At 43.1% G+C, this 14,048-nt stretch overlaps 1 protein-coding gene across 4 annotated transcripts in view; it reads right to left on the bottom strand.

Annotated features, from left to right (window-relative positions):
* MECOM (MDS1 and EVI1 complex locus) overlaps positions 1–13,236 on the bottom strand; it is a 36,300-nt gene extending 23,064 nt beyond the window's left edge. For 2 of the 4 annotated variants that reach the window (XM_009076694.1, XM_009076695.1), the window contains exons 1-5: positions 13,137–13,236; positions 11,124–11,340; positions 7,803–7,950; positions 6,634–6,787; positions 490–1,852 (exon numbers count right to left, since the gene is read on the bottom strand). In XM_009076694.1, coding sequence (XP_009074942.1) covers positions 490–1,852; positions 6,634–6,787; positions 7,803–7,950; positions 11,124–11,340; positions 13,137–13,185 — 1,931 coding nt within the window. In that variant the 5' untranslated portion in view covers positions 13,186–13,236. Of the gene's footprint in view, positions 1–489; positions 1,853–6,633; positions 6,791–7,802; positions 7,951–11,123; positions 11,341–13,136 lie in introns of all 4 variants that reach the window. The other 2 variants (XM_009076693.1, XM_009076691.1) reach the window with 2 other exon arrangements.
* Between the last annotated feature and the right edge of the window lie 812 nt (positions 13,237–14,048).

Raw genomic sequence — 14,048 nt, 5'->3', positions numbered from 1 at the left:
TTCTCTGCTGTACTTACGAGATATTCCTACTGAATTCAAGAGGAATTGGCAAGGTGGAATGCAACAGGCACCCTGGGGAGGCACTATTATCTCCAGGGGAAGGCAGAGTGATTAGCAATTTGGAAGAAAAGGAATTTCAGGTAAACCAGTGACGTCAAATACACAGTAAATATACAAATTTTCAATACTGGTGCCAGTTCATTTATGGGTAAGAGAATATATTCAACTTCTGCATGTCAAGCTATGCAGGTTAAACTAATGACTCATGGCAATGAGGGTAGTCATGAAGACTTGCTAATTGCAGTATTAGTAGCCCTGGGGCTGACTTGGAGCAGCTGGGATGTGCAGGTCGGCATGCAACCTGGGCTCCCCAAGCTCCAGCCTTGGGATGCTGCCTCCAGGGACACTGAGACAGGGATGGGATTGTGGCCCTGGCAGACCTGTCTGCCTGTGCCAAAGGATGTTGAGAAGCAGCAGATAGCGCATTACCTGTAAATGGGATCCATAAAGAATGGGGTGGGCCTGGCGTGTTGCAAAGAGGACTCTGAAGCTTTCCTTTGCTCAAGGTCTCCTCCTTTCTTCTCTCCAAAGATGTGGTTTTTCCGAGGCTCAGCTTGTTTTGTGCTACTGGCTCGACTTCGGCTGCCCATGCTGAGATCTAGGGGCTGGTCTTGGCTTGCTGCAGAGGGGGCTGCTGGCTTTGAGGGTATGGGAGTAAGTGGCTTCTCCTCCTTACGCTTTATGGTGAGGTCAAAGGGAGACTCAGAGCTTCCCTTTGGGATCTTCTTTATTTCACTGGGTGATTGGGGCTCCACTTTCAAGGGTAACGGTCTCAAGTCTCTATCAGGAAATGGATACATTGACTGAGAGAATGCTGGAAAAAACGGGAGGGGAAACATGGAAGGGTAAGGTAAGGCTCCGACTTTTTTGTCTTGAAGCCCCACAAGTCCTGTTGAACCAAAGTACTTTTCAGCAATAGAAGCAATAGCCTTTATAGAATCATTCACCGCTCCTGACACCGCAGTCTGCTCCTCTAAGGATGGTGAGAAAATGGAATGATTGCTGTGGTCTTTCTTATTATTTATTGCCGCCAGGCTCTGCAGAGAGCTTACTTTGTCTTTGAACATTTTACCATTTTCTTTAAATTTCTCTTTCTCACTTTCAATGTCACTTTCCAGATCAGAGCCCGAGGTGGTTTCCAGGTCACTGCCACTGGGGGTACTGACATCGTCAAGGTCAAGGTCACTACTCTCTGACTGGTCACTGAGTTTCTCATGCGGCCTCTCTTCAGAGGACCCTTCTGGTTGAAGCTCCACTGGCTTATTCTCCCCTACTGATGGTGGTTTATTTAGTGCCTTCAAAATATCCTGGGTGGCTGGCAGTATCTGAGGATTTGTCATGAGGGGACTTTGGCTTTTGTTTGTCTGATCTGTGCTCGGAAGTCCTTTAACAGGAGAACTAGTAGGTAGCAAAGGTGGCCTGTGGTACAAGCCTGAAGGAAACAGACCGGGGAAGCTAAAAGAAAATCCAGGAGCTGTTGGAAAGGTAAGACCAGCAGGATGCCTACTGGCTCCAAAATAGTCAGCAAGGCCCGGATTTGCATGATTCATATTAACCATGGACGTTTTATCCATAGCTGGGGTTCCAGGAAGAGAAATGCCTTGGCCAAAAAATCCTCCTGCTGCAAAATGGTTCTTGCCCTCACAAAATCTCCTGTGTTTATTTAAGGAAGACGTAGTGCTGAACATTTGTCCACAGTCTTTGCACTTGATTTGGGTTCTGCAATCAGCATGCATGCGCTTATGACGACAAAGGTTTGAAAACTGAGTATAGGACTTATGGCAGACCTCACCTGTATGTAAACAACAACAACAACACATCTCAGGCTTTATGGTAATTGCCCCCACCCTCAAAATTGTGCAAATAACACCAGTTTTTTTACCCGCCAAATGTCAATGAGGAAGCTGAAGGGATAAATCTGGATTCACAAATGTACAAAAGCTCTTGTACTCTCCAAAGCAAGGCATCTGAGCAGACAAATGTCTAAAGACAGCACCAAAACCCACTCCAACAAACCAGAAAAGGTCTGGAATCACTAAAAGATCAAATTTCCTTGTTTGCTCTTTGCATTGCACAGTGTTGCATATTACCATTATTCCATGTTGCATTAGTACCCATAACCCCACCAGGAGCCACAGCTCAGTGCTGTGACCCCATATGAACCCACAGTGCTCCTGTGCAAGAGCACAGGTGTCTTCAAACGACATCCACTTATGTCACTAATCACATGTGGAAATTAGTCATTAAAATAAATATTTGCAGGACCAGACAGAGACAGAGCTGCCTCACACAGCTTTCATCTGCAAGACCACAAGGATAGGAAAGAGGTGAAGGAGGAGACAACCAGGTATTTTCCAGGTATAACCTTGTTAACAAACAACATCTTTTCCCACTTACAATTTAAACTATAATCTCATGGAAGTCCAGGCTAGAGCCTGAGCAACCTCAGTCAAGTACTCTCGTATGTCCAAAGCATTTCTATTCTTGCAATGCATACAGTGCTTGAGATGCTGTTACTCTGTAAATTTCACATCTTAATAACTTTACTGGTCTTAATATTGCTTATTTGCCTCTTGCACATGACAAAATACACTATATTTCAAGAACAATTTCCCTTAAGAATGCAGCTGTATTTATTTGAACGTCTGATACTCAAAAAGAGCTTGATGGATTTCCTTACAAACTCCTCTGGGATAAGAATAGCTTCAGCCTCACAAAAGCAGCACTTGGAGAAAGCCTGGGACTACAGATCTACCTCAAGGACATGGGCCTGATCTAGCCTGTGGCACTTGACACATTGGAGCACAGTGTCCAGCAACCATTCACAGCAGCATGAGCCTGAAGCAGTCCCAGTGGTGCAGAGCACGACACTATAGAGTCAATCTCATCACTGACACAAACAGAATTTTGCAGGCTCCTGATTTTCTGGCTGCAAATTGGGAGCAAATTGGGGTAGCAACCAAGTTGTAAATCTGTAAGTTAAAGTTGGGTTTGGAAGAGGGCAACGCTCAGCTCCCCAGTGCCTTTTCATATCCCCTTTTGGCATCCTTTGGATGAGCAGGAGCATCAGGCAAGTCCCAAGTCTGCACTGTGTCTTGTGCTCTTCATCATGCTCTAATTTGTCTATAGCTCTGCACCGTCTTGCTTCTAACAGTATCAGCCCCAGCCTTGTATAAAAACAAGTCAGCAACATTATCAGCAAGCAGTATTATCCCTCTGTAATAAATCCTTTTTTTTTTTTCCCAGCCAGGAAAAAGCATGTGGCCACTTTATTTTTATTTAATTTGTGTTATATCATAAACTCTCATCTTTCACACATCAAAGCCATGCAACAATACACATTGTGTATTCTGAGGCCTTTTTAACAATCATTTTCATGATTTGAGACAGTCTGACATAATTTACAATGGCTCTATTTTAAGCCTGCAAAGGAAACTGAATTGAATGTATCCCATCCTGCACTCTTGGTTCCCATGAACTGCAATCACGTCCTCTAACTTCCACTTGCATCGGGGCCTGCGCTAACCTTCCTGCTCCTCTAAATCTCTGCCCTTGAGAAACTTGACCACTTGTTGTCATCTCCTAACTGTTTACCTCTTCAGCAGGCAGCTTCGTATCTCAGCAACAATGCTCCTATTGTTCCAGGGCCTGATCCTGCCCCATCCACCCGTTTTCCCTGTTCACATCCCACTGACATCTCTGGGACAATTCATGGGGTAAAGAGTGCAGAATTGGGCCCAAACACAGGAAATTTGCAATGCGGTAATTCAGGAAGAATGTTTGTTGCTGTGTATCAGTTACTGTTCCTGCTGGAAATCTTCATTCACAAGGAAAGACAGAAAAGACAGAAACTAAAAAATAAAATGGAAAAGAAAGAAAGAAAAATATGGAAGAGAAAGGGAAAAGAGAGACAAGAAGGATGAGGAAAGGAGAGATTATTCTAGTTCCTTGAAAGTGCTTGATTTTCCCTTGATAAGTACCTGCTGTTCCTTTAATATTTTATTTACCTACTTAACATAGAACTATCTTTTATTTAATATAGAACTATTTATTGTTTATTTGTTGCAGTATGAAGGTCTGATTTTTCTCCTGTTTTCTCCTATTTTTAACTTAAATGCAGGCATAAGATTTCTGCTCCAACCTCCATACTTGAGGGTACAGAATCCATCCTCTTACCTTCACTGATGAGGTTTTACACAGCAAGCTCCCTCTGCTCTTATCACATTGATCACAGACACAAAATCAAACTGACCAAAATGGTGACTCGAGTGTCGTATCCATATGTTCACACAAGCTTCATCTTGGATATTATGGATCAACTTCTCTCCATGTGTAAAGCAGGATAGACCATATAGATTTTTCCAGAAAAACATATCTCAAGTGTATGCATTTCCAAGGCTAGGCTAATGTAGAACTAAAAAAGGAACTTCTGATCTTCTACCAGGTTGCGTCAAGGGCAAAGAAATTAATGTTGAAGCCCTTACTCCCTGGAGCAGTCTTAGTCTTGAAGACCATCACCTGAAGCCTGGGTGTATCACAGCATCAGTGATGGGCACACCTAATGCCCCTTGGATTTTGGAGGAGGCTATGTCTAAATTGTGCCACTTCTAGCTCCATGGACACTACAAGGAGCCAGGATTCCTCAGATAAGTTTGTGTTATAAGATCTACCTGCTTTTCATCACATGGCTTACACTTTAATAGATTAGGGATGGTTATCAACTTTCATTGCTTCCATATATCAAAGCAACAGAAGCTGGGTTTGATTTCTACTGTTGCACCTTATGAAATCCTTTAAATCTCACTGCCATACTTTTAAACAACTAACTTGTAAGGGAAGCTTCCTTGCAGCTTTTATTGCTCTACACACCCCAGGTTTAACACAGACTCCCAATGTGGCTCCAAAATTGCAAAAACTAACCTCATGCCTATGCATACTCTGTACTTCGATTGTCTCTGGACCCCAAATTAGCCAGCAGTTAAGTTTGCATATTTTCTGCTTATTAAAAAAATTACTGTAAGTACTATTTTGAAGATGTTCAGTCTATTATGGCATGTGGTTTCTATTTGGGGAGGCTGGAGATTTTGTGAAGGCAGTGAGTAATTACCTTAGTGTTGGTGAGTTTTCACTCAGGCTTGGGCGGTGCACTGTAATAAGAGACAGTTGCCATAAACAGACTGGTACGAGTAAATCATGGTGTGTGGCCTTCTGGTGGAAAACAGATATCTGCTTTAGGTGACCCTACCTCCCTCCCATGGCTCATCAAAGCCAACCAAACATGTGGTCTCCAAACTCTTTTGTTCTGCTGTTATGTAGCTGTTATTTGTAGGTTGCTCAATGGGGTTTCATTCTTGACACTGTACGTGTGAAGAATACCAGTTGCTGTTTTGATTTATCAGAGTAAACAGTAACAAAGAGCATCTGAGAGATTATGCCATTTATGAGAGGTGCCACTTAGAGACTTTTATGTAGGATGTTGCAATAGGACTATCTGAAAACTCCCTACCTAGCTAGAAGTTGCTGTTTCCTAATTAAGTGTGATTACTTAACCTTCCATCAGTTTTAAAAATTATTAGTGATATTTCCTATTGGATCTAATTACTTATTTTCTCATTGAAATAGTCCAAATCAAAAGTATTACTCGCCCAATGGCAGGTATAAAGTTTTCGCACAAATGAGTTAAGCCAGTTCTTGAAGAATTAGCTTGTGGCCAATGCTTTGTCCAGGTGTGGTGTTGATATTTTGGCAAAATGTTGCTGAGAGCAGCAAAAGATTAAAAGGTTTAGTGGACAAGTAGGGGAGGTAGTCACAAGGTGTCTTTCAAGTCATAGCAGGTGCCTGAAAAGGCTGTGGTGGATAGTAGCACTGCCAAGAACAATATTCCTAAATATTTTCTGCCTGTGCTTCCCTGGTGAAGGGGAGAGAAAGCAACCTGAACCCTCACCAGAGACTGGCTCAGCAGTAAACACAACTGTGAGACGCTGAGGATCTGATTTAAGCTCAGTACAGTGTCAGGGCCACAGGCGAGGCAAGTTTTACTGCTGGAGCAGGTGTTGGTGAAGATCTAATAGCTCAACTCAGTACTTAAATTTGGGGCATGCAAAGAAGCCTCAAGGAGGGTGGCAAGCTGCACAAACTCACTGCCTCTGAGGTTTATTTTCCAGCTCCAACAAAAGTCATGGCATCTGCTGTGGAGACTCTGCAGCCCAAAATTAACTCCTAAAGCAAGGAGGAGAGCAGCCAGGTCAGCATGGTGCACAGCAAGGAGGCTGCAGCTGCCAAGCCTGGCATGGTGCCTTCCTGCTAAATCCCACTCCTCACTTTGCATCTGTGCATAGAAAAACATCCCAGGGACAGCATGTACATTTTTACAGCATACAGTGTCTGTCTGAAAAGGAAAATTATACAAAAATAACTCTTTGCATTGGACCCAGAACTCATTTAATAACTCACAACCACATGACACCAGTGGGAAACTCCAAGGGAACAGAACACAACCTCCTGCTTCCACATTGTGCTGCTTTATGGCAAAAGAAACAACACTTAGTCAAAGATGTTTAGTTGAAGACTTACATATAAAAGGTTTGACACTGCTGTGGATGTGTTTATGCTGTTTGAGGCCTGAAGAAGTGGCAAAGGTTTTGCCACACTCTGGACAAGCATGAGCACGAGCCCCAACATGCTGGGAACGAATGTGCCTCTGAAGGTTGCTGGGGTCCGTGAAAACCTGCTAGGAAATGAGTACTGATTAACCAAGAAACTTGAGTGAGAAAGAAGCCAGTTATTACAAGAATCTTTTAAAATTCAAACCTTGGAGCTATTTTGGGGAGTATTTAAGATTAAAAACCTCACTAATGACCATCAGTGGGAGCTGTGCCTGCAGGATAGGGCCTCAGTTTTCTAGGATAAGCTAAGTAGTGGGTGGATCTGTTAATCCCCTTGCAAAAAATACATTTGACCTTGCCATTAGAAATTGCACTTCTGAGGTCAGGGACTTCATGGAAAGTAAGTCAAAATGTGGCTACTTGAAATCTCTAAGCATTACTGCAATAGAAATACTTTATATCCACATCTCAGTGCCTGACAGTGGGAGATCCTGTACATGGCACAGTCCTAGCACCCAGGGCTTGTTTGCATCTTTCAAGGGTCAGCTCAATATAAAATTCCCATTATTGCACAAATCAACTTAAAAGCAAACAAGTCCTTATGCAAAGGGCCCAAGTTTGGGGAATCTGATAAAAAAACAATTCAGAGCACCACATCCTGTACTAATAATCCACCCAGCAAGCCCAGTGCTGGGAAGTGGGAAGATGCTCTAGAGATGAGTGCAGCTGGGAGCTGGGCCCCACTGGTGTTTCTTATTTTGATTTACATTGCAGTAGTGTCCTGAAGTTTCTGGTCCCAAGAGCTGGCACATAGCCTGGGGAACACTCTGCCCTGAATTTCCCTGGGGTTTCTTGCCCCTCAGTGATTCTCTTACACCCGACAAATCCTTGCAAGGAGGCAAGCCCTGAGCTTGAGGATGCTCAGTATCCTGCATCAGACTCCACGGGCATTTCCAAATCAAAAGGGGTAAAAAATAACATATTTATAAAGTAGAAGTGTAAATCCTTGAGAAACCATCTGGAGCGTGGCAGAAGCCCGATGCCCTCCTGCATCCCAGCCCTGGGCATTCCCACTTCCATGCTCCCATGCATCCAGTAGCACAAGCAGTGGCCAGGCAGCCTACAAATTCACTGTACCTTGGCACAGTTTTCACACTCGTAGTGCTTCCCGCTGTCGTGGGACATTTGGTGACGTATCAAGTTGGACTTCCAGTTAAAAGCTTTGGGGCACTGGTCACACTTGTACTCCCTCTCCTCGCTGTGCGACAACATGTGTTTCTCCAGGCTGTGGAACCAAGAACAGGGCTCAGTGAGGTCCCACACACGTGGGTTTATTAGTGGTTTATAGGAAGAGGAGAGAGCAGAGTATATAGTTACAGCAAAACATTTTAAAAGCCCCAAAGGCCTAATCCAGACAGAAACAAGTCCTTTGAGTACCAGGCTCACCCCAGCCAGGAGGCAGAACCTCCTCCTCCCGACCAGAATAACACATCCTCTCATGTTTTGCCAGGCCACTGGCAAATGCTCCAGGAGATGCTGCTGCCATCGCTCCCTAAGGAGATTATTTCATACACCTCTCAGTATTTCACCCTGGTAATTCATCCCTGCAGTCTGAATTATTTCTACCTTATGACTTTCCCTCTAAATACACCTTGGATCCTACCACCTGCCATAAATCCAATCCTTTGATGGGAGTCAATTTTTCTTACAGCACAAATAGATGAGGAATACCTCCTCTGGAGTAGGACAGGATGAGCTTAAGAACCCTCTAGATACAGTACACTACAACTGAAGTTATTCTTGATTATTATTAACCATGTTCAATTATGCAGTTGTTTATTCATTCATTTCTGAGTGGTTTATTCAGTCTAGTAGTATTCAGTCTCCTAATTTCTGCTGCATGACTTTGAATTAATTTTTCTCTCTGAATTTTTATTAGTCATTTGTAGTAAATATATATTTTTTAAAACCTGCATTGCTTGGTCCTATATAGAGTTGTAACTCACACTATAGCTTGAGGAAAAATCACTGCATAATGGAAGAGTGGATTCATAGAAAAGCCACGGGAAACTGGAATTTTTAGCTTAGGATGCCAAAGTTTCCTCACATGAAGCTCCCATTGATCTCTGCTGAATAAGTGACAAACCTGCTGGGGTTACAGTCTCATTTGGTTTGTGCAGCCCAAATAACAACTTCAATTCTCAGACACAGGTCATGGAAATGCTTTCACCCTGCAGATGCTCTTGCTTCTATCCCTCTCCTTTCTTTGGGGGAAAAAATTAATTCTGGCTTCTCCTCCCACTACCTTTATAACAACTGACTCTCCATCATGCACTGGTAAACAAATCTGCCATTAAGACCTAGAGAGACTATTGTCCCTGACTCTGGTACCAGATCCCAGACTCTGCCACAGCTCTGTGACCTGCCATCAGCACTGGGCACTCCTGGACCCAACATCTCCATCTTCCTGATCAGCTATTTCTCCATTTAATTACTCACACCCTCAAGCATGTCTCATTCAGACCTTTTGTTTTATACAATCTGGATCTAGCACACTTTGGCACTTTTTTTGCTGTGAACTGTCTTTGTGGTGTATGAGCCTTTCAATAATTCAAGAGTTCGGAGAACGACTGCATTCCCTCTCATTTTTCACTCTTTCTCACAGTACTGCCCATCTATTTATGATGACTTGTTCTTTGTTTTCTGCCCTTTCTCTTCAATATTTAATATTTTAAGCTAAATTTACATTTCCTCAGTGATTCCTGTATGTTAGATATTGTCCTCTGGTTCACAGAGAGAAAAGAACCTTAAACCAAATAACTCATGCAAAACATGCAAAAATGTTACACACCAGAGTCCTGCCTCACCCAAGCTGCTGGAAAGCTTTCTAACTTGATCTGCCTCCATCAGCCCCATCAAATCAATCCCTCAGACTGAAAATTAGACACATGGAGCCACATGCTGCTCAACATCAGCCAGTGAACAAGACCTTGTGCCTGCACAACTTCCCACTCAGCAGGGTTGACCTAGTATGTGGGGAGTGATATTTGCCACATCCTGTTTTAATTTTGATGTCATTAATTTTGTGGAAGCGTAAGGATCAGGTCATACGACACATTGATCTGAGACCCCCTGTCTGATGCTGAACCACCTCTGCTCCCTTAAGGAGAGTGAAGGAGTGTCTGCTTTTTGGGAGAGACAGTTCCATCTTGCAAAACCAGCACCTGGAGCATCCAGGAGCAATTATCCAAAGGGGCTAACCCTGAGCAAGCAGAAATCCATGCTAACCTCTGATAGACACTACAACACCCTGAATCATGGACTAGTAAGGATTTCTATGGAAATCACAAACACCCAGAATACTCTAAATTGAAAAGTCAACACTTAAGGGACATATGATTATTAAGCAATGCAAACAAACACACTGCTGTTCCCAAAAAAGGGCAGTTCATAGTCACTTTGGTTGCGCCCACACAATGTGGAGAGGACAGAAGACACTGGGAGTATGGGAATGGTGCTACAGACTCCAGCTGACAGCAAGAGATCTTGGCCCGGGTCTGCTGCTGCTATCAACTAGCTTTCTACAAAATCCACTGCCTCACAACTGTGGAGGATCTAGCCCAGGATTTTGCTATTGAGATACCTCAGCTTTACTATCAAATGTTGCCTGAAGTTAAACCTTTCCCTGGTCAAGGAAGCACCAAGATGTGAATCCGTGAGGGATGTGCTGCAGAAGCCACTGTGTACTCTGCGTAACTTCCAGTAATTCACAAAATTTGCTGTTAATCTGCATTGCAATATGAGATTTTTAGTAATCACAAAATATTGTGGCAGGAAATATATATTAGAATATAAGTTGTACCTTCTATTTACATTCTATGCCTATTTTGGGTACATATGCACACAGGTCTATGTGTTTTAACAGACAGATGACTTTAAGAAAACAATGAACCCCAGTGTTTCACAACAGCATGGCTATAAATATATATTAACATTTAGACATATATATTAACATCTCAAAACTGTCTCTAACTAAAATGGTTTGTTTGCAAAGTCAAAATTGGTAACGTCTGTGAACACCACTCAGAGATGTTCCAAATTACTTCTATGTAAAAATAAGGAGCCCAGACCTTATTTTATCTGAAGTATAATCATTCCTGCGATTTCATTGCAACCAGCCCCATTCATGCCAGCTACAGATCTGATTATCAAAAGATCCAGTTCTTAATTTAAGGTCCTCACTCAGGACTTCAGTACAAGGACCAAATTTCCGATTTATTGAGACTCCATTGTTTTTTATACCATAAAACACCAACTAGCACAGAAATGTTGTCCATCTTCATCGTTGGTTTCTACAGTAGATACAACAGGTTCTGCCCTGCTGATGCCCTGTATAATCTGACTGAAGCCACTACAGAATTTGCCTCATTCAATCACATTTTAAACTTCTATTCCTACCTCTGTAAGTCTGGGAAGACTTGGTCACACTCTTTACACTCTTGGATTTCATGCACATCCTGAAGGTCATTCTCGTTCTCAAGCTTCTTCTGGAAGTCCTCCTCCACCATGGAGAAGGCGGAGTGAGGTGTGCTGCAGGGGAACTTCTGGTGGTCTACAAGCTCAGCCTTGGACTCAAAGAGCTGGTCACAGTCCTCGCAGCGGTACTGGCGCTCCTCTGGAAGACAAACGGGTTCAGCACAGGGAGAACACATCAGTTTTCAGTCATTTTAAACTACCATCCCATCAAGAGCTGGATGATGGTGTGGTTAAACGAAGAGTTGTCCATGAAAGAGAGAAGAACGTCAAAAGAAAGGAGGATTCCTAAACACGCTTTTAATAATGCTTTAATTCTATAATATATGACAGTACAATACTACACGTTAACTGCCGGGGTGACATCCAGTAGGGATCCCTAACAGTGGCTTAGGACAAAAGTCAGTGTGTTTATGTAACATTCTAAAAGGAATTATACAGGGTCTAAGGTGGATACCCAGTGGAGGCTGCCAGTCTCTGCATTTCCAAATGAAGGAGACTGACTTAAGACAGAAATATCAGCATCTAAAATAGCCAAAAGAGTGTTCATAGAACTTTTAAATCCTTTCATTTTCATCAGAGTCCTTCTGCAGCACCCAACCCTGTTCAAAGTAAGCCAGAGGCACATGAAGTTAAGGCACTTGCTTTGAATCCCATAAAATTGTTCACAACATGTTTCTTACTGAAATCAAGTGTACAAGATGACCAGAGTGTCACTCTGGAGTGAAACAGCATTGCATTAATTAGCAATTTCTACAAAAGAAAATCTCCAAAAACAAACTTGGAGAAGAGCAAACCATGATTATTTTTTTTCTGCTGGATTTTCTACTGATGGTCCTTAAAAGGAGCCAGACACCCTGGTTTGCTTCCAGATATAAATGCCCAGAGGCTCTGAGTCAGAAAGGCACTGAGGAGTCTGGCTGAAATCTCCAGTATATGTACTTGGTTGCTACTTGACAGTTGAGCTGATCCAGAGAAAGCGTCATAGGGTTCTGTTCTTGGCTGTCCATAAGCAACACTTTGGCTCAGTGTGCTTTTAAATTAGCCCTGTGGGACATATTCCTATGTGTGACTGCAGAGATTTCCTCTGGTGTCATTTATACAATAGCTACTTGACCATAGGGACTAGGCAGGGAAAACAGTATGCTGAAAGGGGGAACATCTTTAGCAATAACTAAACAAAGTCACTACCGGGGGAAAAAAAATCAAACACAAAACCAAATGGGAAAAAATAAATAACCCCCACCATTTTCTTAAGAGAACAAAAGATACTGCTCTAAATGTACAGGGAGTTATACGAAAGTGAAGACCTTGACACTTCCTGCCCTGGGAAAACCCCTCTGTACTGTTCCTGAATCCCTGAGAATTTGTAAAATGTCCCTGTTGGTTTAAACTGCAACCTACTCGGCATCAAGCAGATATCCTATACCCAGTCTTTGCTGCACCTGTATAACTCATTGTCCAACGGGTAACACAGCAAAACGAGTTTTAGGAGGTGGGGGACAAAATCTAGCAATAGCTCAGATATCGGATGAGCACGAGGAGGAAGAATGGCTTGAACGACCTCACAAATGACAGCAACATTAACAACCTGAGAATTTCTCCTTTCAAGATAACAGTTTGGCTAAGTGACAAAAACAAGTGATAAGAAAATAACCTATAATCATAGTCAATACAGGTCCTGCAGGAGCATCACAGCCTAGAGATAAGGACATGGACTCTTGTTCTCCTTTCGCAATACGCACTGAACGATCAGGTTTCAATCAGAAACAGAAGTGCAAAAGATGGGCAAATATAACCATGGTCCAGCTCCTCAGCCTGCCTACAGTGAAGCTATCCCAGATTTCAAAAGGATTCCAACAGAGGAGAAATCTCCCTAAGTTTTGGCTTAATTTCAATGATTCTTTCCATCAGGTTAAACAGTAAGAAAAGGCTAACCGTGGATGTCCGGAGCCATTGTCTCATGTGAATAATCTTCACTCTTCATGAACAGTAAGAGCTCCTCTCCTGGTTCAATATCTGCTACCACTCTGTAGAATATCTGGGGGGAAAAAAATCAAAAAGAGAAAGTAACGTGAGAACCACAACAAGCAAAGAAGAATCAACCATTGCTGGTGAGTGTTACAGACCAAAACCACGTGGCCAGAGCCTGCCCTGGCACGGTGCTGCTGCTGATCGCTGGAGAGATGCCAAATAACTATGGCAGGTCTGCTCCTTCCAGCCCCAAAGCCATTGTGTTTTGGGCTCTGTGAGGATAAAAAGGACAATTGTTTTCAATGGCTTCTGCTGCAAAATGAGCTGTGTGATGACTGCAGATATCACCAGCAACTTGCATGCTGAGTTATACCAAACCCGTGTACAGAGTAGCCATAAAATGCATCACTGAGTGATCCCTGTAAGGGAGAAACTCCTGTTGCATTGGGGAAAGGTACTAAAGTAACTGTAATGGTTGGACTCAATAATCTTAGAGGCTTTATCCAACCCTAATGATTCTATAATTCTAAAGCAGACATGAGGAGACGCTGCTGGTTAAGCCATGGGCATCCAGCCCCCAGTTCCGACCATCTACACAGTCCAGAAAGTAAGAAGATTATATGAACCAATGAGCCTGGTTATTCCTTAGCTTCAAATGGAAATAAAAGGAAAAATCAATCCTGGATGACAAAACACTGTGATCAGCCTAAGTTGCTGGTGGTGCCTGGGGCCAGTGGCACCTGGTACCCCCATACAGCTGATATTGGGCTCTGGGAAGGAGCACATCGAGGAGGCTGAGATGGGGTGAAGGGAACACTCTCCCTTGGGTCCGTACACCAGAGCAAGCACACGCCAGCTCTGCCGAAAGGAAATTCC

This window comes from Acanthisitta chloris, unplaced genomic scaffold (genome assembly GCF_000695815.1).
Source record: "Acanthisitta chloris isolate BGI_N310 unplaced genomic scaffold, ASM69581v1 scaffold15406, whole genome shotgun sequence".
Lineage (NCBI taxonomy): Eukaryota > Metazoa > Chordata > Aves > Passeriformes > Acanthisittidae > Acanthisitta > Acanthisitta chloris.
This window is presented reverse-complemented; position numbering and strand designations above follow the sequence as displayed.